Below are 22,477 nucleotides of genomic sequence, written 5' to 3'. Positions count from 1 at the left end.
ATCAACCTGTCTTATGCCCATAATAGGAAACCCTCCTTGTTCATATTCGCGCATGGAGAGTCATAGTTCATGATTGGACGTGCATCCTGACGGTATTGACTCAGTTGATCCACCAACGCCAAGAGCAAGTCAGGAAAGATGCCTCCGCCAGACAAAAGGCCCCGTACATAAACTGGGTATTTATGCAACGGAGCATTGGCAATTCTGCTCGATCCCACGTGCCTTCTTGGCTTTGTCGGGCCAAGACTTGTTCCGTCCCTCCTGATCCACAATCCCGCGGTTGGTCTCGTTGCTTATCTTTCTTGGCTGGCTTGGAGGGAGTTTGAAAATGGTAAGCCGACGTTGCCAATCCTTTATGCAAATCCGCAATACGACCCCGCGAAAAGCGACAGAGTTTATTCTTGATGCGGGAGCTGTGAAGATCAATAATTCTGCAGGGAACGGACCTCCGACCGCAAGTCTTTGTCTTGGCGATTGAAGTTGGTATGGATTGACATTGAGAGTATATCTTGGCGGCGCAGTATCGAACATGACCGAAAACAACTCAGCAGTCGTGCGGGAGAAAGGAATACCCCGACGTGGTGGAGATCCGGTCAACTCGAAACTCAAATTTGACGACAGTCATGGACAGAGCTCTGAGTAATCTGGTCAAAGAAACTAACGGTCGCATACATTTATCACTCGCGATGACCAGACCGAGGCTTTTGCGTTTAAAAAAGACAGATACAGCGCACGATTATGATGAACAGCAGCTGCGAGAACTGAGATTGGGCGCGCCGATCGCGCGTCCTAGTTATATCTCTTGCGTATTTGACCCGAATGGAGTGCATGGCACTATACTCACTAACACGACATGCCCTCATTCCTTCTTCGCAGCCCAAATAACAGCTCTGCGCAAGCTTCCCATGAACCACGTATCTTTATATGCCTCATCAAAATGGCCCAGAGCAGTGTAATACACCCTTCCCTTTCCGACCGTATGAGTCCACGACAACGGAAAGCCAGATGTTTCAGCACTTTCCTCGTTATCCCCCTGCACCGAAAGCAAGACAGTGCGGCCTTCAATACGTGGGTGCGATTTGAAGGTATACACCTCGTCAAACCAGGGAAAATGCTTCGCTGGAAGAGACTCTGTCTTGACGGGGCAGGCAGGAGCTGACTCTGGCGCCGAGTCCGGACCAGGAAGAGAATCGTACCCGTTGATGTAGTGGTCGGGGTTTTCGACCGCAAGAGTCATCCATTCTGGCGGCGGGTGACCATTAAACACCTCGCCCAAAATCTTGGTATACCTGGCGTTTGTCTTCAAGCCGGATGTAGCAGCATGAATGCCTACAACGCCACCGCCATTCTCGACAAAATTCAACAAAGAGCTGACCTCCTCTTCAGTTAGATAATCGCCGGTGTTATGCCCGAGAGCCACAACGTCGAAGTCCGAAAGAGAGAGTAAGTGACTCGAATCTTCGGTAGCTTTTACATCGAACAGGAGCGAGTTGAAGGCTGAGATCAGGGCGGGAATGCAGTCATGACGGTAACCACAAGTTTTGGTGACTAGTAATACTTTGATCGAGTTAAATGCTGTCGATGCCATCTTTGCCAGCAGTTTTTGGTAGATCTGATGATAATTAACAGAACTTCATTTCACCATGATTGAACGATGCTGGCTGACGAATTAAATGATGCAATTATGCAGTGAGTCATGCGCCGAGGCGCTGTGATTGGCGGATGAATTACACTCCGTACATGCAGTGATGACACCGTCAGCATTCTCAAGTCTTGTCGCTCATTGTGACAACATGCGAAGAATGATAATCTCGTTTTCGACTTGAAAAATTGCAGTAGTCGGTATGCTCGATGTGAATATATTCTAAAGTAAAAGAAGACACCAAGAATGAGCATATGCTGTGAGTAAACTTGAGCTTAAATAGTTCTATATATCAACCCTCCATAGCCAGTCTTCCACCGCAATACTTCAGCAGCGATGTGGTTTCTCGAGTCAGAACCAGGAGAAAGCATGTGAGAAGTACGAGGCTCGGTGAGGGTATAACCGGGAGATAGTCCTGATATTCAGATTGGATGGGAGCGGCAGGTTAGATAGTTAAAGAATAAAAGAAGAAAGTCTATTGCAAAATCATCCAAGCCTATACACTATATCTAAATGCGAATCAACTCTAATCTCAGTGTCTCCAATCAAGTTCCGATATCCATCTACAGGCGGCTGGTGAATGGGTTGGCCTTGACAGTAACTCCCTGACCAAAGATTTCGGGATGGTCGGCCTTGATCATGTCGGTGCCCTGGTAAATAGGTCAGCCGAGTTATTAAAAATAGTCAATGAGATCTTACCTTCTCTCCAATCATGTAGACAGAGTTTTGAATGCGGCAGTCAGGAATGACAGGGATGACGGAGGCATCAGCAATGCGAAGGTTCTTGATTCCGTGAACACGTAGGCGGGAGTCAACAACACCCTGCTGGATGTTCTTAGAGAGACGTGCAGTACCGCAAGGATCTGAGACAGTTGTTAGTATATAATCTCCAGATAGTAGATTTGACTTACGGAAACCAGTCTGGCTGCGATCAAGAACAGCCCTCTTCATTTCCTCATCAGACTCAAGGGGCATTCTCCAAGGATACTCGCCTATGACAATATCCTTGAAACCCTTACCAGTGGTAAGAACATCATAAGTCCACCGGACGCCCTCGCGCATAGCAAGAATATCAAGGTCGTTGCCAAAGAAGTTGAGGTTGATGTTAGGCTGGACAAGTGGATCGTTGCTGTTGAGAGTGACTTGACCTTCAGAAAGTGGGCGTAGAAGATCAACGATGACAGTCATGTAGTTACCCTTCTCGGGAACGGGGTAGTGCCATTGGAAAGCAGTGCTGAACATGCCGACGAAATCGAGTTCAAAGTGAGGCTGTCCCTTGGGACCGAAGGGGTCTAGACCACCGTTTGCAGCCTTGGCTTCACGGTAGGATTGGTGCTGTTCGAGACGTTCGTCGATGCGGGGAAAACCGACGAGTTCGAGAAGGCCAGAGCTGACGGGGCCAGTCTTGTCGCGCTTGTACTGAGCAATAGCAGCACTATTGGCAGCACCATCTCGAAGGATGTAGTCCTCCAGGCCGAAGCCATCCTTGACTTGAAGGACGAAAGGCACAATAGGGTGATCAAGGAGATGCTGACCAACGTGAGGAGAGTCAAGCTTGACATTTATGCCGTTCTTCTTGAGTTCCTCAGCGGGACCGACACCAGAAAGCATGAGAAGCTTGGGAGTCTCGAAAACGCCCTGAGATAGGATGACTTCCTTGCTGGCGAAGACACTGAGTTCTCCCTTGGTAGCAGGGTTGATGACTGTGACACCAAGACAAGTGTTGGTGCGAGGATCAATGATCAGTTCCTTGGACTGAACGCCATAGAGGATGTTGACATTGGGCTTGTTCTTGAGATACAAGAAACTTCCCTGTCGCTGTCCCCCATGAATAGTATCAACACAATGCGTAAGACCCCTCATCTCACCATCGTAAATATTCTCCGTGAGGACCTCTCCCTTGGAAACCCAAGCTTCAGTCAAAGCGTCACGCCAAGGCTGCATCTCAGGAACAAGATCAGCATGCGCAATCTGAATAGGACCCCCCGTGCCAATCTTCCCAAGCTCAGAGGGATAAAGACCCTCCTCATCATGATAAGTAGCACACTTGCGAAGATACTCAACACAGCCATCCCAATTCCAATCTTCACCTCCAAAAGCCTCCCAGTCGTCAAAAGTAGGCTTGGAACCGGGGATCCAGGTGAAGTAGTTGGCGCAGGACGAACCACCGAGGACTTTTCCGCGGGTGTTGGGCTTTTCGATGCGCTCGTAGTCGTCGCGCTTGATCATGGTGGACTTGTAGGCCCAGTCGTGCTTGCTGCCACGCAGGTTGAAGGCTTTGGAGGGCGTGGTGATTTCGGGGATTTGGTGAGGATTGGGAATGCCGGCTTCGATGATGAGGATGCGGACGTGAGGGTTTTCGGCGAGACGGCCGGCTACAGTGTTTCCTGCTGTGCCACCGCCGACGATAATGAAGTCGTACTCATTTCCGTTTGCGACGAAAGCCATTTTGTTGAGGATGAGGTTGTTGTGAGGTAGAAGAGATGAGGCAGATTAAGGAATTGATGCTGGAAGTAGACGAGTTTTGTAGTAGTTGAGATGTAAGTGAAGTCTGAGTGATTGCTGGAGTGCAAAACAACAAGACCCTTCAAGAGCCATGATATTTATATCTCCCATCTTGCAATGTCGTCACTGATCAAGTTCTTCATGTTCAAGATGATCATTCTCGACATACGCGTCTTGCGGCATCGAAATGCCGAATAATTGTGATGCAACATTCCTGTTTGCTCCTATACGGATATCTCGGTATTCAACAAGTGACGTATTCCCCATACGAAAACTCCAGCACATTCGAGGCACAGTCAAGCCTCAAAGCCCATCATACCGCAAAACACACAAATCCCGCACAAATCCCGTATTATCAACAATCTGACAAAGATGCCGAGTCAGCTCCGGTGTCCATTTCGGAAATAGTCTAGAACTTTTTCGCTCGGGCTCCAGTTTTAGCGGCTCTTCGGCAGCGTGTGCACTAACTGTAAGCAGTAATACTACCGGGAATACCGAGTCCACTTTCAAGATTGTAGCTTTGAAAAGCACTTGTTGTGATTGGGCTTTTAGTGGTACTCTTGACGATAACCTCTATCTTATCGAAATCTTGGAACAAAGGCCCGCAGAGATGAGATCCATTCTTATCTGTCGGAGCTGGCTCGGCATTGACGATGTCGTAATGAGAAGTGGAAAATTTATCTTAAGGCTGGGGAATTTCCTCGTTTCTTTCTCGTCATTGAAACTATTGTTCTTCTTCTTTACGTTCTATTCCAAGCTTTCAAGATGTCTAATCCTGTGTACACTTTGACCGAGGGTAAGGATGGTACTCGCATCTCCACTGTCACGTTCTAACTTGCGCAGGTCAGCCTGTTCGCGATCCCTCCGTGAGCACTACGTTGCCTGTCTTTGGGGGCGGCGGTCTCACAACACTTGGTGATACTCTTCTCCTTGAGACTCTGGCTCATTTCAGCCGCGAGCGCATTCCTGAGCGGCAAGTCAGCCATTTAATCTCACAACAATTCAACTAACAAACATTGCAGAGTCGTCCATGCCAAGGCCGCTGGTGCTTGGGGTGAATTCGAAGTTACAAACCCCGAGATCGCTCAATTGACTTGCGCCAAGTTCCTTGATACCGCTGGCAAGAAGACCCAAGTTCTCTTCCGTCTCAGCACCACTGGTGGTGAGAAGGGCAGCGCCGATACCGTTCGCGATGTCCGAGGATTCTCTGTCAAGTTCTTCACAGAGGAAGGAAACTACGACATCGTAGGGAACCACGTTGTGAGTATTTCTCTTATGATTAATGGCAGTTATTGTGTTGACCTGCTTAGCCTGTCTTCTTTGTCCGTGATCCCATGCGATTCCCTTCGTTGAACCGAAGCCACAAGAGACATCCCGCTACCAACCGACCTGATGCAACTATGGTAAGTTGCCGGCTCTTCTATCAATGACTGCGTAATCTAACAATCCTAGTTCTGGGACTTTCACGTTAATCAACCCGAGAGTGTCCACACCCTAATGCATCTCTTCGGCAGCCGCGGTCTTCCAGACTCCATCCGCCGCGTCACCGGTTTCGGCGTTCACACCTTCAAGCTCATCGACAGCTCTGGCCGTCCCCGATACTGCAAATTCCACTTCCGTCCCGAGACTGGCCACACCAGCTTTGCCTCTGCTGAAGAAGCTGAGAAGAAGGCCGGTGCCAATGCTGATTATCATACTGAGGATCTCTGGGATGCTATTGCTCGTGGCGCGTACCCTGTCTGGAAGTTGTATGTTCAGATCATGGAGCCTGAGAGGGCCGAGACTTTTGGTCGGGCTTTGTTCGACATTACCAAGATTTGGTCTCATAAGGAATTTCCTTTGATTGAGGTTGGAAAGATGACCTTGAACAAGAACGTAAGTTTTTCAACTGGAACCACAAAATGAGCCGAGTATTGACAGAGTATAGCCTGAGAACTACTTCGCCGAGATTGAGCAGGCTGCCTTCTCACCATCGAACTTGGTCCCTGGTATCGCTGCAACGCCTGATCCCAGTAAGCCACCCTAACGTGACCCCCCATCCAGTCCCTAACGATATCCAGTGCTCCAAGCTCGCATGTTTGCCTACCCCGACGCCCAGCGATACCGCCTCGGCTCCAACTACGCCCAACTCCCTCCCAACCGTCCCATTGCCCCTGTCTACGCCCCCTTCGTCCGCGACGGCATCACCACCACCAAGAACTATGGCGGCGACCCCAACTACGTCCGAAGCACTCTCAGCCCCGGCGTCACCACTCAATCCATCACTCAGATCACACACCATGAGCGCATTGCTGCAAATGCCCTGCTGGGTCTAAATGAGATCCCCGTCGATGATGAGGACTTTGTTCAGCCTCGAGATTTGTGGAGGAGAGTCTTTGATGATGCTGAGAAGGAGAAGTTTGTTGGAAATGTCGTTGGAAGCTTGGCCGGTACACCTGCGCCTTTGAGGGAGGCTGTCGTTGCTATGTTTAGCAAGGTTGATGGTGAGATTGGCCAGCGAATGATGGCCAAGATCAAGGAGGATGCTACCCACCTTTAGACCTCGATCAGGATGAATTTATGGTTTAGAATTAATTAGATAGATCAGCGATAGACGTATAGACTGCTTAGAAAAGAACTCTTCGTTTTCGAAATATTCATGCTGGCAATCGGGGTGATGCGTAACAGTTCAATTGAGCCTTGAACACCATCATCTGTTAACGTATACCTCTCCAAGAGTCATTACGAGCCAATAGTAAAAGTCTCAAAAAAGATTTCTGCCATTGATCTTTTGAGATTTTGGAGCCTCTGAGGTATTAACAGTCAGATGATGTCAGTGGTAATACTTGGCATAATGCTGACTGCTGATCACCAACAACCATTTATATAGGTGGGTCACTGGCTATCAAGTTTATTACAGCCCTCTTCTGAAACTGCAAAGCCTGCTGCACAGAGCCCCCTTATAATCATGACATCAACAAATCCTGATATCGATTGCAAAGTCCAGAAAGCACTCGAGGGCACCAAGTTCGGGGTTTCAAAACTTGAGAACATCACGGGTGGATCTGTCAATTGGATCTATAAGGCGAAGCTTGTGAGGCCCCTGGACAATGGAGAGGAGGAGGTTCTGGTCAAGCATGGAGAGCCGTATATGGCGTCCAAGCCAGAGTTTGCGCTCCCCCCACTACGTTGCGTAAGACCTCCATGAACAATCTCGGCTCAAATAACTAATACGATGTAGACTATTGAGATAGAGAGTCTCAAGATCTTGTCAAGCGTCTCATCATTCGGCAATCAACCGAACGACACACATAATTTCGTCGTACGAACGCCAGAATTCTATTATTTTGATGAATACAGCTCAACTCAGGTATTGGAGTTCTTGTCGGGTGGTATTCATTTGAAGGACTATGCCATTCAAAACTATGGCTCTCCGACTCCCGAATCATTCAAGCCCCAGTGCAAGGAACTCGGAAAGGCACTTGGCAGGTGGCTACGGGACTTTGTCGCATGGAGTGCTCAGCAAGTCAAACACCGAGAGCTTGTAGCCCAGAACGAGTTTGGTCAAGCTGTGAGGCACATGGTGAACTACGTATGGCTTCATGAGCGGATCAAGGAATATCCAAGTATTCTCGAAGGCGTGAAGGATATCCTTGCTCGAGTTGAGCAGATGGCCGCAGCAGAGAAGGATAACACGACCAAGCTCCAGATTATCCATGGAGACTTCTGGACCGGAAAGTAAGTTCACCGCCCTTGTGTATATTTCAGAAATTGACTTGGGCAGTATTGTTCTCCCCAATGCCGCCATCAAAGAGGGTAACAAGATTCCATTATTTGTCGTTGACTGGGAACTCACTCAACTCGGCCTGCCAAGCGTAGACTTTGGACAAATGATGGCCGAAATGTACGCGTTATGGCTATACAAGTCCGTCGATGCAGGACTATGGATGATGGAGGGATTCATCGAAGGATACGGAGATGTCAGCGAAGAGTTCGCTTTTCGGACTGCTATACACGCTGGTACGCATCTTCTTTGCGTGACTACTGACTTCCCAGCGTGGGGCCATGAGAATTACGATAGAGTGGTTGCTGTAGGAAGAGACATTATTGTCCATGCTTGGGAGAAGGACCGCGACTGGTTCCAAAAGGGAGACTTGGCAGGGTTATTTAAGGCTTAGAATGGGGTCTGTATCTTGGAATATCTACCATGCTGTTTATATTCTTTTGCCACTGCTGCCGCGGAGTCTCAAAGTTTATCGGATTGGCTTATTCCGAATCCCACGTTGATATGATATTAGCTAATATCTTTAATACGAGGTCAACGACTGGTACGAAAGGGGCCACCCTAGGTATAACGGCCGTAAGGCGAAGTAATAGAGACGGAAAGATTTAGACTTTGGAAGCGGTAAATCATAGAGTACGAGCAGCTGCTACCGTTACATGTAGCCGCAAGCATGTACCCAACCAGTTGGCATGGCTCACGTGCGCATTGACATCAAATGATCCGATGTTTTACTCCCATTGAAAGTCTGCAGAGACTATCAGTATGACATCTTACAAGACAATTATCAGATAATTTACAATGCTTGACTTGCATATTACGTATAATTGAAGAAATAAATTATCGCCACTGTTGGGCGAAACAGTAGTTGATATACACACGTAGTGGATGTAGATATAGACCAACGATCAATTCAAAACCGGCCTGCCGTAGTGCCGGAAGCCGGCTGAAGAAATTAATATATCATGCACTTTATTACATTCGGGTGGTATTCGGCACGTTACTTAGCGTTGATGGTGCCTGAGAGCCGGCAGTTAATATCCCGCCTTACCTGTCTACGTGGTATGACTTGTAAACTGTAATGACCCCTGCGAAGTGTAGACAGGGTACTTGGAATAAGGGTGAAAATATTTAATTCTCATCTTATAAATAAAGATACCAATTCCTTGCTAAAAAAACGAGTCATCTCTAATAACCAAATCCAGCCCTGACTTGCTAAAAAACAACCCACCAAGAACAGCAATGGCAGGAATCAAGTCCATTATCCTGTCATGTCTCCTGTTTGGAGCGGTCCAAGCGTAAGTGAATACCCTCTCCCTTCTTGATATCAAAGAAGCCCAGACTAATAATCCACGATTGACAAGGGCCACTGATCACAATCAAAATAAACCAAGTGATCCCAAGAATGATAAGCCAGCTAATCACCTACAACTGGCAAAGCGTTCGATGACAGGGCATGATAAGCCAACTGATCACCCGAAACTGGCAAGACGTACTATCGATAAGCCTAACAAGCCAACTATTCACCCGAAGCTGGTAAAGCGTTCGATGCATGAGCCGTTCGATAGTGAATCGCTCGCTTAGCATATGATCGATGATTTCGCGCCGTGAGTACATATCTGATAAGATGTTGAGTTTGGTATGACTAATAAGACTACAAGGATATATTAAAGGTTATATATAGAATGGGACTTATAGTCGTGCTACTGGGGGTGGACGCAATGTTAATATGCAAGGATATACCTGTGATCAGATTGGTGATGGATACCGTGCACTTGCTCAACAGCGGTTGCGAAGTGAGGGACGGTCTGTGTGTCTTCGATGAGCATGGTTATTTGACCTTGTACATTTTGACCAAGCCTCTGTTGTAAAATAGCATTCATAGTTGGCATTTTCTTTGTGGAGAAAGTGACCAAGTTTCTCTATCTGGCTAGGCATTAATTACATTCACTTGTAAACCGACTTATAGTGAACAGTTGCGATGTGATTATGTCTCGCCTCTCAAACGCTATAAGGAGATCTATGAAGTAGATTCTAGACGTTGATAATCACCTAACGCCTTGAAACCAAGTGACCTTGACCCGAACCCATGACCAAATCCTGAGACGCAAGGAAATAAGAAAAGCCAGCCTTCTTCGCCCTACCGAACCATTCTAAGATTGAAATACTAGGAAGTTTGCTCAGGCTGTCGTCAGCACGTACAACAGCTGCAAAATCCTCCACGAACGCTCGTTGTTGTGCTTCATGTTGGACAATGTTGTATCCTTCTCCACCAGAACTCGAGCTCAAGACGACGTCCTGGATGGTATTGACAATATCGTCGACTGGCAGGACATCCACTGACCCGGTGACTCCTTCAAAGGATGGCTGGACGCCGAGGGACTTGACGATGTTGACAAGCTCGTTGACGATTGAAGCTTGGTCCGCGTTGGCTTGTGATGGTGTACTGCTCACCAAAGGACGATGAGTATACACTGGAAGGCGAATTGAACCGGTAGCATTTCTCAAGAAAGTCTCGGAAGCCCACTTGGTAGCCACGTAACCGTCACTGCCGTCAGTCGGCGGTGTCACTCCCTCACCATCATACTGTGTCACGGCTCCAGATGATAAAAAGTGTACCGGAATAGACCGACCAGAAGCAGCGGCGAACTTGACTAGCTCCTTCACAGAGTCCACATTATCCGGTCTGAGAACTTCGTATCTATCCCAGAAAGACCGGTTGGCTGCGCAGTGGATGATGACATCTGTTTCCTCAGCAAGACGAGAGTATGTCGAGTCGGAAAGGCTGAGATTGAGCTTAGAGACGTCGCTTTCGATGACTCTGACTTTGGTGCTGGAGCTGGTACTCAGGTTTTCGTCGTTCACGGAACGGACTAGACAGTTGACTCGAGCGACTCGAGGGTCCTTGGCGAGCGCTGGCAGGATATGACGACCGAGGTAACCGGCCGAGCCAGTAAGAAGCACAGTGATGTCTTTGGTCTTGTTCACTGGGTGCAGAGCCGTGGCGCCTCGGAGATCGTCTGGCAGTGCAGTCTCTCTGTCCCAATCGATGACACCAACAGATCCACAGTTCTCAAGCAGAATAGCCATAGCGCCGAGCGTACTAGCACCCATGAGCGCAACAAGCTTTGGCGCTGTCTCAAAGGTCTGCCTCAACAACGCCTGGAGCTTCACCAAAAGAATGGAGTTTCCTCCAATGAGGAAGAAGTCAGACTCCGGAACGAGAGAGCCAGGATCGAGAGGTAATACTCGGCGCCAAAGTTCACTCAGTCTTTGCTCCGCAGTAGTCAAAGTGCCAGAGTCGTGGGAGTCAGAGATCTGGACCGGCATTTCTTGAATAGCCTTTCTGTCGATCTTGAGATGTGCTGTTCGCGGAATGTCGGCGAGGATCTGGAAGACGGAGGGGCGCATGTATGGAGGGAGAGGGAGGGTTTGACGGAGAGCTTTCATGATGCTTTCTCGGTTGTGCTCTGGGAAGTCGGGAGCAAAGACAACATGAGCTGCTAGGTAGCGACCTTCCTCACTGCCTCGTAGCGTGACGACTGCGTGAGAGAGTGCACCGGCGGAATGACTGATGATCGTTTTTTCCACTTCATCCAGCTCGACACGGAAACCTCGAAGCTTGATCATGGTGCTGCCTTCGAGACGACCATCGCAAAAGAGCAAACCGTCGTGACATAGACGACCACGATCTCCACTGCGGTATACCTTACCAGAGGTTCCAAAGAAAGTATCTGGGAGGAACTTGTCTCTTGTGGAGTCAGGCATGTTGAGATAACCAGAGACGATGCATGGACCACCGAGGACAATCTCGCCCTGTACACCAAGAGGAACAGGTCGCATCTTCTCATCGACAATGCAGACCGAGAAACCAGGCATGGGGTATCCTGCGGGGAGAGAGTCTGGAAGAGCAGGATCCGTGTACTTGAGGTCGATGCGATGAGAGAGGATTGTCGTCTCAGCTGGTCCATAACCGTTGAAGATGTGAAGGTTCGCCAAGTTCAATGTTCCGAACTCTCGGGCAAGTTTGTGGCTCATCGCTTCACCACCAGAGAAAGCGTACTTCCACGACGTGCATTGGCGTAGAGTGCTAGTACTGTATCGCAGCCACAAATCATACTCAGAGGGTGTAGCAGTAGTGTAAGTGACCCGCTCGTTGACCATGATCTTGCTGATCTCGTCGGGATCACCTCGCTTACTCGCTGGTACAATGCAAAGACATCCACTGTTCGCCAAGGCAGCCATGGTTTGATCAAGAGAAAAATCAAAACTGAAAGGGCTCTGCTGCAACACCACGAGACTTTCATCAGGCTTGGAGAAAGTCTTGCTTGATACCTCGGCGTAGGAGAGGAGGTTGGTATGTGTCATCATGAGACCCTTTGGTTCACCAGTCGAACCACTAGTGAAGAGAATGACAGCAAGAGATCCAGTCCTAGCGCGATTAGGCTCCCGGAATTCCTGATCGACGAGCTTGGATAGTTGAAGCTTGGTAATAAACTTGGCACCAATGAGGTCAACCTTATCATCAGTCGTGTGATCCGTGATTATGAGAGAAGGTCGAGAAGCTTTGACGATGCTAGTCAAGCGAGGAATGGAGTTGCGCAGATCGAGAGGAACGTAGACTGCTCCAGCTTTGAAGATGGCTAGAAGCGAGCAGATCCAATCGGAAGAGGGCTCTTGGAAGACTCCAACTACTGTGCCTTGTGTTGTCCCAGCATCGATGAGTGCTTGGGCGATGGAGTTGACTCGCTTGCCCATTTGTTCATATGTGAGCACGTTGCCGTTACCGTCTTTGAGAGCGATTTTGGCAGAGTTGTTCTGGATGATCTGATCGATGTGATGACTGATGGTTGACTGCCACTTTGGTTGGAACTCGGGAGCTATCAAAGTCAGATGTCTGTCTGTTATCTCACAAGAGAGGGTCTTACCTTTGCCCGCATCAAGAGCAACCTTGAGATCATGCTTCGACCACGCCGGCGCAGTATCAGCAGCCTTGTTAGTACCCTGAACCATGTAGTCCAGCACACTCATGTACGATCGAAGTAAAAGGCCAGTGTGCTCCTCAGAGTAAAGCTGCTTCTGCAGTCTCATACTCAAAAGAGTATCCGTGGTGATGTTCTCCGTAACCTCCAAAGCAATGTCATATCCCGTACCAGCGTTGATCCACTTCTCCCCATTGAGCTTACACCCGCCCCAAGATGACCGCTCCTGAACAACCTGTCTATAGTCCATGAAGACCTGGAAGATAGGCGTGTACTTGTCAGATCTTGGAACGTTCAACTCTCGAAGAAGAACATCGAATGGCAACTGTGAGTGCTGCAGTGCACTGTATGCTGTGTCACGGGCAGTCTGGATGATAGAACTGAGCTGAGTACCTCGTCTCTTTCGCTGAAAGCGCAGAGGGAGGAGGTTCAAGAAGAAGCCGAGACTACCCATGAACTTCTTGTCACCACGGTTGGCGTCAGCAATACCGATGAAGACTTCTTCTGCGTTGGGGAGGAGTGTGAGGAGAAGAAGTTCCAGGGCGGCGAGATAAACATGGAACGAAGTAGAGCGATTGACGCGTGCGAGTTGTCGAACCTTGGTAGCTAGTTCTGGTTCAATACTCATCTTTGCTTCATGTTGAGAATAGTCGTTCGCAAATTGTCTCGCAGGCGTAAGAGCGAAGGGGAAAAGTCCAATAGGCGTGAACTCCTTGGGAAAGCTTCGTCGATAGTACTCAATGGACTTGGTGAGATCGCCATTCTCATACATCTGTCGTTGCTGAAGAGCAAAAGAGCGATACTGGGACTCAACAGGGAGGGAAGGGAGTGAATGTTTCGTGTAAGCAACTTCGAGGTCCTTGAAGAACACGCTGAAGCTGTATCCGTCGATGTAAATGTGATGCATACCCAACAAAAGAAAATGGACATTATCCGATAATGACAGTAAAGTGATCTTGACTCCTTCACCACCACTTAAATCCCAATCCTCATCATGAAGCTTCTTCAACTCAATCTCAGCTTCTCCTTCATCAACAACCTTCTTCGTCGTCAACTTCAGATCTGGCGGGTTGATACCCTGCATAGGCGTCCTCTCATCGCCATCATCGCCCCAAAAGAACCTCGTCCTCAAAATCTCATGACGTTCCGCAACAAGATTCACAGCTTTCTCCAAAGCCTGCACCCGAATCTGGCCAGTGAGCTTCAACATGACGGCCATGTTGAACGCCTTCTTGTTAACCAGGTAATCGTTTAGAAACCAGAATCCTGCTTGACCGTAGGACATGATGCTGGACAGCTCGTTAGGAAAGGTCTTTAGGGGAGTGGAGTTGTCCGTACTGTCAGCAATGTCTTCCACCTTGGCAGGTTCTTGGTTCTCCATCGATGTCAAGGGCGTGTCGATTGGTGAGCGGGACGAGTCGGAGCCAGTCTGGGGTTTGCTCTCGTCGCTTGTGCCGTGGGAGCTTTCGGGTGGACTGACGCGGGTTGTTTCGAGAGCGGGCTTTGGGGGTTGAGTGGTTGGTGCACTGCCGGCTTCGAGGGATGATACGTCGAGGATGGAGTCGGAAATGAGATCGAGGGATTCTTCGACGAGGTCGGGAACGGACATTCCGCCGAGGATCTTGAGGACGGGTATGTCGACGTCGAGTTCTTTGATGAACCATGAGCGGACTTCAACAGCCATCAAGGAGTCAACACCTTGTTCAACGAGGGTGACCTTTTCGTTGATGACTTCGTCAGGGCCAACGGCCAAGACACGTCGAAGTCGAACAATGAAGGAATCTTGTCGGCGTTAGCAATCGTTACTCGAGTCAGTGGAGGGAAATATACCTTTGATGATAGCGACTGCGTCAGCCCTGGTCTTGACATCAGCCAACTGTACCCTAACAGGCACAGTAGATGTCTTCCCAGTATAAGCCTGCGTATCCAAGCGCTCCATAAGGAAGTGACCAAACTTGACATCCTTCAAGTACTGGTCACTAGCCTGAGCATCCGTGTAGATAGGTGTAACACCGGTCACAAGCTCACAAACCTCATCGCACTCTGGTCTTCCAAGAACAATAGCTTCAGCAAACAGCTTCTGCAGATCCTGTTCCGACATAGGCTTGTAACCCATCTTGATAAAAGTATCCTCACTTAGATCCTCAGCTCTCTCGACATAGCCAAGACCAATAATGGAACTGATGTCGATGGATGACGCGGCAACACCGCGCTTCTTGCGCTGTGCTGCGAGGGCGTTCATGAACATATTGCCTGCAATGTAATTGCTCTGACCACTGTTGCCCATGACGGCGGTGGTGGATGAGAAGAAGATGAAGAAGTCGAGGGGAGTGTCGTAGAACATCTCATCAAGGAGCTGAGAGCCGAGGACCTTGGGGCTAAGAACCTTCATGAAATCGTCGTAGGGCATGTTCTCGAAGAGAGCGTCTCGAAGAACCATGGCGCCGTTGACGACACCTGCGATGGGAGGAAGGGTCTTCTTGATGGTATCGACACATGCGTAGAGTGAGTCACGATCAGTGACGTCCCTAAAAAGATCAGTATAATTCACACTCGCCGAAACGTGTACTTACATCGGAAGAGCCTTGACTGTCGCACCCATAGTCGCCATTTCGTCAAGGAATTGTTGAGAAACATTCGGTCGACGACTGGTAAGAACAATGTTTCGAGCTCCTTGCTCTACCATCCACTTGCAAAGAGACTGACCAAGTTCACCGGATAGACCGATGAGAAGGAATGTCTTGTCAGCTTGGAAAATTCTTCCGTCATCAATAGGGTGGATCGAGGCTTTGATGGAAGAGTCTGTGCAGTCAACAACAGCAAACCGGACTTCAGCTGCGCTGACACCAGAGATGTCCTTCAAGGAGATCAAGCTCGCGTCAATTGCTGTGCTTGACTGCGACTTGGCTTCATAGAAGGCTCGGTTGAACACAATTGAGACGTCTTCCTTGGACACGGACTGGCGGATTTCCTTGCCTGACTCGAAGAGTCGCTCCGAGTTGATGGTTTCACAGTAGCGAGGAAGGCATGCAGAGATTGCGCAGTCAGTTTCCTTCGCATAGACATCCTGCGATAGGCTGATGAACTTGCTGGCTGACTTGGGGATGGATGCCTTGATGACTCGCTCAGGCAGGTGGCTGTCGATATACTGCCATCCTTTCGTGTTGGCCTTATCGGAAGTAGTGAAGAAGACAGTGACAGATGATTCCTTAGCGTGACCTTCTATGGCGGAAGCAAGGTGAGAAGGAGCATCATGAACGACAAGAGTCTCCTCAGTGGACACGTGCTTGAGGATGCTAGATGCAATAAGGAAAGCCGAAACGTTGGCTAGCGTATCAACTGCGTCAAGCTCTCCGAGAGGAATGCACCAATCTGCTGGGACAGAAACAGGAGACTCAGCAATGTGAGTGACAGCGAGAACTCGCTCATTGGAAGCGGTGTCAACTCCAACGCAAGCCGTGAGACTGACGCCAGGAGTAATATTGACAGTAGCAGGCGAGAAATGCGTGATGCGAATAGTCTTCATCTGAGCAGCGAACGGCAACTCTTGGGGAATATGAAGAGGCGAAGCATGCTGAACCTCCCACTTGCCCTCACTCTCAGTAAACAGAACCTTGTCAGTCTCAAGGTTCGCGTCCTTGATGACATTGCGACGATCAGCGTTGTATCGCGCATTTCCAGACTCATAAGGATACAGTCGTGGAACGATGCTGGTGTCATCGTCAATGTAGATCTCAGGCTCCAGAGACCAGAGCAACTCCTCTGAGCGAAGCTCCTTGGACCACTTGTCCAATAGCTCCAGTCTCAGAAGATGGTCCACTATGAGCTCTGGAGTGCGGTCGGACATGGTCTTGATGTCGAGAGCTTGGAGGGTGATGTTGGGGTACTCGAAGCGCATGCAACGACCGACTCCGGTGGTCATGTAAGAGTGAGGATTCTCAGCTCTGGCACCGGAGGTAACCCAAAGGATACTGCCGCCCTGCTTCCACAAGGTCTTCAGAGCCTCCAGCTTGCCGGACGTCATGTTTGCAAACAGCGGCTCATCGAGTTCCGTGAGAGACAAGACAGTGCAAGATTCTGCAAGACCGCTGGTGTTGAGCTCCTCGATAGAATTGAAGCGAGCGATGTTGGTGTACTTTGGCTTGAGACGTCGAGAAATTTGCTCGCACATCCTGTGAACCTTGAGTGTCTCTCCGCCAACGATAGCAAGCTTTGTAGACTTGGTTTCAGGAAGACTAGTAAGATGGTTCAAAGGCGATCGCAGAATCTCAACACGCTCATCAAGAGCCTGAGCACAAAAGACATGCCCAGGGAGGATCTTGTGAACAGGCGGCGTAGTAGTATCAATACCACCAAACCCACACTTCCAAAGCAAAGAATCCCACTGCGGCAATGTCAACGTGGGACCCCATCGTCGACCATGTTCTGCACCGAGCCACCAACCAGGAAGACTACCCATAGGTAGTCCAACTCGTAAACAGTCGTTGTTAACAGTCTCAAGAATGATGAGGAAACCACCGGGCTTGAGGAAACTTCTAACATGCTTCATCATGTCCTCTAGCTCGAGGGTTGCGTGGAGGACGTTGGAGGCGATGACGAGATCGTATGTCCCTTCGGTGAAGCCTTGGGAGCCGGGACTGATGTTCATGTCGAAGGTCTTGAAGATCATGCGGTCGGCGAAGTCTTTGAAGCGGTCTTGGGCTGTGTCGAAGAAACCACCCGAGACGTCGGTGTAGGTGTAGGTTGAGAAGGCTGAGCCGAGACGGGGGAGGATTTCTCGGGTTGAACCACCAGTTCCGGCACCTTAGTCATGTTAGCATGATTGAACACAGTGGGTATAGGAGGGTTTGAACGTACCGATTTCGAGAATGTTCATGCGAGGATAGCGATGTGCGATCTGAGCTGTCATGTGCGCGATGTACTTGTTCACAAGATCAAGACCGAAGCCTTCCTCGTAAACATCGTCGAGCATACCATCCTTTGTCATGTGCTCAAGGATGTTGCCGCTGTCGCGAATGACCTGAGGTAGGTTCTCGCCGACTGATTCGAGAAGACGGACATCAACACGTTCATAGTGCCTGGTAATCAGTTAGTCATGCCTCTTGCGACATCGGCTGGTAAACTTACTTCTTCAAGATGTTTTGAATGTCTTCATGGGTATCCTTCTGAGCATTGGAGGGGATATGAGGATTGCGCCCGTTGATTACCTGAGGGACAACGTGTGCTGCCCACTCCACAAGATGTCGGTAGTGAGGAAGCGTGTTAGCCTTCTCCTCAGGCGTGATAGTCTCGACCAGACGACGAAGGTAGTAGAACGCAATTCGCTCAGAGTCAAGAGCCATCTTGTAATCCTCGTCTCTGAAGGAATACTCAGCAGCCGTAAGCTCACCATCTGGGTTGGCAAGCCTATAGTCAAAGCGAGAGAACAAAACAGCGTCGTTCTCCGGAGTAGCGGGCGAGAAAGGAACAAGCTCCATTCCCTCAATCTGAAGGAATGTATCGCCAGTCTCTTCAGAGAGCAAATTCAGCTCAACGATGACCTTGGAAGCCTTCCTCTCCTCAATAGCGACAGATTGGTACTGGAAGCTCTTCTGCTTTCCGATACCAGCGGAGGTGAAGTAGGGATTGATCACGATAGAGCGGAAGCTCGTAGGCAAGTGAAGAGCCCACATGCGCTCATCACCTGGACAGCAGAACGCGGCGAAAGTCGTCTGGAGAGAGGTATCCAGCATGCCAGGATGAACGAGGAGTTGATCCTCCCACTCTGAACCAGACTGATCCTCGAGAGTACCCGTGGCAAAGTTCGCCTTGCGGCGGATGCTGGTGGTGCCGTGGAAGGGCCAGGAGTAATTGTATCCGAGACGACCGAGGAAGTCGTAGAATCTGTCGACTTCGACCTCACGAAGGTTGAAGTCATCGACTTTAATGTTCGGGAGTTCGTGAGGGGTTGGTGCAGAGAGAGAAGCTTTGACGCGAGCAGTTGCGTTCAACACCATGCTTGTCGTGTGATTCTGGGGAAGACCAGAGTAGCATGAGAACTCAGCCTCAATCTCCTTGTCAGAACGGCTGATGATTCGTAGATCAAACATCGACTCAACGCTCGAGTCATCATCGCTGAAAGCAAGAGCTCGGCCGATGCGAAGATCCTCAATAGTAACAAGGCCGAGATTTGACTCTGAGATGATGTTCACAGCCTCAACAGCCATAGAGATATACCCAGTGGCAGGGAAGATAATCTGTCCCTGGATCTGATGACCATGCAGCCAAGGAATCTCCTTGGGGTTCAGCACGTTGCGCCACTGAACTGTCTGCGATGTCTCGCGATCATGGCATCTTCTTCCCAGAATGGGATGGGGAGCTTCCTGCATGCTGTTATACCAACCTGATACCCTCGACATCGACATGAACTGTCTTGCGTGGTCAAAGGGATAATTGGGAAGGTCATGGATGAAAGATGGAACGGTCTTGGAGTCGGATGCGACCTTCTCGAAGCGCTCGAAAGTAACTGATCCGGCGCCGAGTTGAGTCCAGATGAAGCCAAGACCGTTGGAGAACTGCTGAATGTCATCCTTGCCGCGACCCAGGACACCGGAGTAAGGAGGACGGTCTCCGATCATGTCTTCCAGAGTGTCAAGGCAGGGAGTCTTGAGTACTGGATGAGGACCAACTTCGATGACCAGATCGTAAGGGCCACCTTCTTGCCAAGCATGCTCAACAGCAGGAGAGAACAAGACTGCGCTGGTCATGTTGTCGACCCAATACTGAGGAGTAAGTAGCTCAGCTGTCATGACCTGGCCATCATGAACACTGGAGTACCACTTGGTCGCGGTAGGACTGGCGCTCTCAATCTGACACTTCTCCATGGCCTCGAGGTATGGCTTGGCGCATGGAAGGACGTGAGAGGAGTGGTAAGCTGTGTCGACCTTCAATTGACGAGCAAACTTGCCCTCGTCCTTGAAGGTCTCAATGGCCTCGACGATAGCATCTTCATCGCCGGAGAGAGTGATGCTTGAGGAGGAGTTTCTGGCGGCAACTTGGATTCTACCCTGGAAAGCGTCGAGTTCACAAAACTCTGATGCGTCGTCGAAGGTAGTTCCAACAGCCATCACTGAGTGGTCATGTTAGTGGCAATCTTGGGGAGATTGTGTAGCTACTTACTAGCGCCCTTGCGACCGTTAGGGGATTGAGCGAGCTTGGCGTAGAGGCCTCTGTAGTAAGCGACTCGGATGGCGTCTCGTGCTGTGAGAAGACCAGCCGCGTAAGCAGCTCCAATCTCGCCTAGCCTCCATGTTAGTACTTAACATCGCAATTAAGAAGGGCTCACGAACCAGAAGAATGACCGACAACACCGGAGAGTTCAACACCAGCCTGTCGAAGCAGGTCAACCAAGACAACCTGGACAGCCGTGCACAGAGGCTGAGAAATAGCTGCCTCTGCAATTCTCGAGGACTTGGCGTCTGCAAGAATCATCTCCCGAAGAGTCCAAGATGGACGGTCCTCAGTAAGAAGACTCGACAGTGCCTCATCAAGTTCAGACAGTCGCTTTGACGCGAAGGCAGACTCCTCGAGAAGTCTAGCACCCATGCGTGGCCATTGAGCTCCTTGACCAGTAAAGACACCCATGATCTTGGGAGAAGCCTTGCTGACCTGGCGCACACTGATTGTGCTGGCTTGCTCACCGTTTTCGATCGCGTCGAGCTGGGTGTAAACATCCTCGACGTCTGAGACAGTGATGGCTACGCGGTAGGCGAGAGTCGAGCGCCTTGTTTGCAGAGTGTATGCGAGGTCTTTCAGTGATAGCTCTGGGTTGGACTTGAGATACTCTGAGTAAGAGGAGAGCAGAGATCGGAGAGAGGACTCAGATGATGCAGAAAAGGTCAACGGGCTGAACAGTTGACCAGGGGCACTGTCCGTAGTGCTGGGCTCGTAGGCCTCGATGATGGCATGAGCATTAGTACCGCCAAAACCTATAATCACTTCAGTAATGATACCAAGTATTGGATGAAGAATGCTCACCAAAGCTGTTAATACTAGCCCGTCGAGGTTGTCCCTTTTGTGTCTCAGGCCAAGCAATAGCTTGAGTCGGAACCTCCAAGTTGTCATAAAACGGCTTGATCTTGGGATTCAAAACATTAAAATGCATATTCGGGGGAATAGTCTTATTTTGAATCGCAAGCGCCGTTCCGATCAAACTCGCAAGACCAGCCGTACCCTCCGTATGACCCAGCACAGTCTTGATCGACCCAACATAAAGCTTATCATCCTTAACGTCTGAGTAAAACGCACGATAGATAGCTTCAGCTTCACGGGGATCACCAGCAGGTGTTCCTGTACCGTGGGCGTGGAAGAATTGAGGGCGGTCTTCGGGCTTGTTGATGTCGAGACCGGCGCGGGCGTATGTGCTGCGGATGAGGTCTGCTTGGGCTGTGGCGCTGGGCATGGTGAGACCCGGGGTGCGACCGTCTTGGTTGACGCCTGTGGCGCGTATGATGCAGTCTATGTGGTCGTTGTCGCGAATTGCGGCGCTGAGGGGCTTTAGGACGATGGCAGCGATGCCTTCGCCTCGGGCGTAGCCGTTTACGTCTTGATCCCACATTTTGGACCTACCTGATGGGGAAAGCATAGACAGCTTGCTCTCAGCGACATACATACCTATTTGGTCAGTTACTTTTCATGGCGTTATCTGAGGGTTGAGGACTCTTACCTGGGGTGAGGATCAGATTCGCTCCAGCCGCAATAGCAACTTCAGACTCTCCACTTCTCAACGTCTGAATAGCTTGATGAACAGCAACCAAACTCGACGAACAAGCAGTATCAATCGTCATAGACGGCCCATGCCAATCGAAAAAGTACGAAATACGATTCGACATAATACTCCTCGCCATACCCGTAGCGCCATACTGCGGAAACACCTCCAAATCACGGGTGATGATACCACTCCAATCATCACACATAACACCAACATAAACAGCAGTAGGCGACCCACGAAGCCCCTCAATAGTCTGTCCAGAAGCGCAAAGGCCCTGATACACAACTTCCATCAGCAGTCTCTGCTGGGGATCAATAGCTTCAGCCTCACCGGGCTGGATATTGAAGAAGTTGTTGTCGAAGCTGGCGGGGTCCTCGTTGAGGAAGTACGAGTGGCGCACGTTGGTGGTGCCGTGGTGCTTGGAGTCAGCGTGGTAGAATGCATCGGCGTTGTAGCGGTTGGAGGGGACTTTGGTCAGTAGGTCGCGGGGGGCTTTGAGGAGATCCCAGAGTTTGGAGGGGGAGGAGGAATCTCCCGGGAAGCGGCATGCGCTGCCGATGACGGCAATTGGCTCGTTGTCAGACATGATTGAAGGGATTGGAAAGATGGTGAGAGACGATGATAGTCTCTTTGTGCAATGTTGAGATTGATCGAGCAATTGACCAGTTGAGTTTGAGTTTTTAGTTGGATAGAGCAAAGTGCTGTTCCTTATATCAGAGACACAGAGACTGACGATGCCGATGCCGGTGTTATTCGGTTCAGCTGCTTGGCCATTAGACACAGAGATTCAGCCTCATGATAACGACATATTCTTTGATTGGTGGTACAATTATTCCGAA

General features: G+C 49.7%; 5 protein-coding genes across 5 annotated transcripts; 2 read left to right on the top strand and 3 right to left on the bottom strand.

The window, feature by feature from the left end:
* Positions 1–729: 729 nt before the first annotated feature.
* Positions 730–1,643, bottom strand: BKA55DRAFT_584697 (ThuA-like domain-containing protein). The gene has a single exon (XM_046194369.1). The coding sequence runs from the start codon at positions 1,586–1,588 to the stop codon at positions 860–862; it is 729 nt and encodes a 242-aa protein (XP_046042204.1). The 5' UTR covers positions 1,589–1,643; the 3' UTR covers positions 730–859.
* Positions 1,644–2,205: 562 nt separating this feature from the next.
* On the bottom strand, positions 2,206–4,090 carry BKA55DRAFT_527997 (uncharacterized protein; the record flags this gene model as incomplete). Its single annotated transcript, XM_046188961.1, has 3 exons — positions 2,206–2,292; positions 2,342–2,505; positions 2,554–4,090. The coding sequence occupies 3 exons, from the start codon at positions 4,088–4,090 to the stop codon at positions 2,206–2,208; spliced, it is 1,788 nt and encodes a 595-aa protein (XP_046042203.1).
* An 822-nt stretch (positions 4,091–4,912) lies between these two features.
* BKA55DRAFT_599435 (catalase P1) lies at positions 4,913–6,686 on the top strand (the record flags this gene model as incomplete). The annotated part of the gene is made up of 7 exons (XM_046196391.1): positions 4,913–4,943; positions 4,991–5,062; positions 5,172–5,407; positions 5,458–5,550; positions 5,600–6,022; positions 6,075–6,159; positions 6,208–6,686. The coding sequence occupies 7 exons, from the start codon at positions 4,913–4,915 to the stop codon at positions 6,684–6,686; spliced, it is 1,419 nt and encodes a 472-aa protein (XP_046042202.1).
* Positions 6,687–7,094: 408 nt separating this feature from the next.
* Positions 7,095–8,304, top strand: BKA55DRAFT_697352 (kinase-like domain-containing protein; the record flags this gene model as incomplete). Its single annotated transcript, XM_046200368.1, has 3 exons — positions 7,095–7,319; positions 7,368–7,864; positions 7,911–8,304. 3 exons carry the CDS (start codon positions 7,095–7,097, stop codon positions 8,302–8,304), a joined length of 1,116 nt encoding a protein of 371 aa, XP_046042201.1.
* A 1,655-nt stretch (positions 8,305–9,959) lies between these two features.
* Positions 9,960–22,224, bottom strand: BKA55DRAFT_697351 (uncharacterized protein; the record flags this gene model as incomplete). The annotated part of the gene is made up of 10 exons (XM_046200367.1): positions 9,960–12,787; positions 12,836–14,671; positions 14,720–15,417; positions 15,463–17,692; positions 17,747–17,967; positions 18,017–19,997; positions 20,048–20,167; positions 20,218–20,856; positions 20,906–21,541; positions 21,594–22,224. 10 exons carry the CDS (start codon positions 22,222–22,224, stop codon positions 9,960–9,962), a joined length of 11,820 nt encoding a protein of 3,939 aa, XP_046042200.1.
* Between the last annotated feature and the right edge of the window lie 253 nt (positions 22,225–22,477).

The sequence above is a fragment of the Fusarium redolens genome (genome assembly GCF_020744475.1).
Source record: "Fusarium redolens strain MPI-CAGE-AT-0023 chromosome Unknown BKA55scaffold_27, whole genome shotgun sequence".
NCBI classification, from domain to species: domain Eukaryota; kingdom Fungi; phylum Ascomycota; class Sordariomycetes; order Hypocreales; family Nectriaceae; genus Fusarium; species Fusarium redolens.
Note: the sequence above shows the minus strand (reverse complement) of the source record. Positions and strands in the feature narration are given on the sequence as shown.

Coding starts and splice junctions, on each gene's coding strand:
- BKA55DRAFT_584697 (XM_046194369.1), bottom strand. CDS start 1,588: ATGGCATCGACAGCATTTAACTCGATCAAAGTATTACTAGTCACCAAA.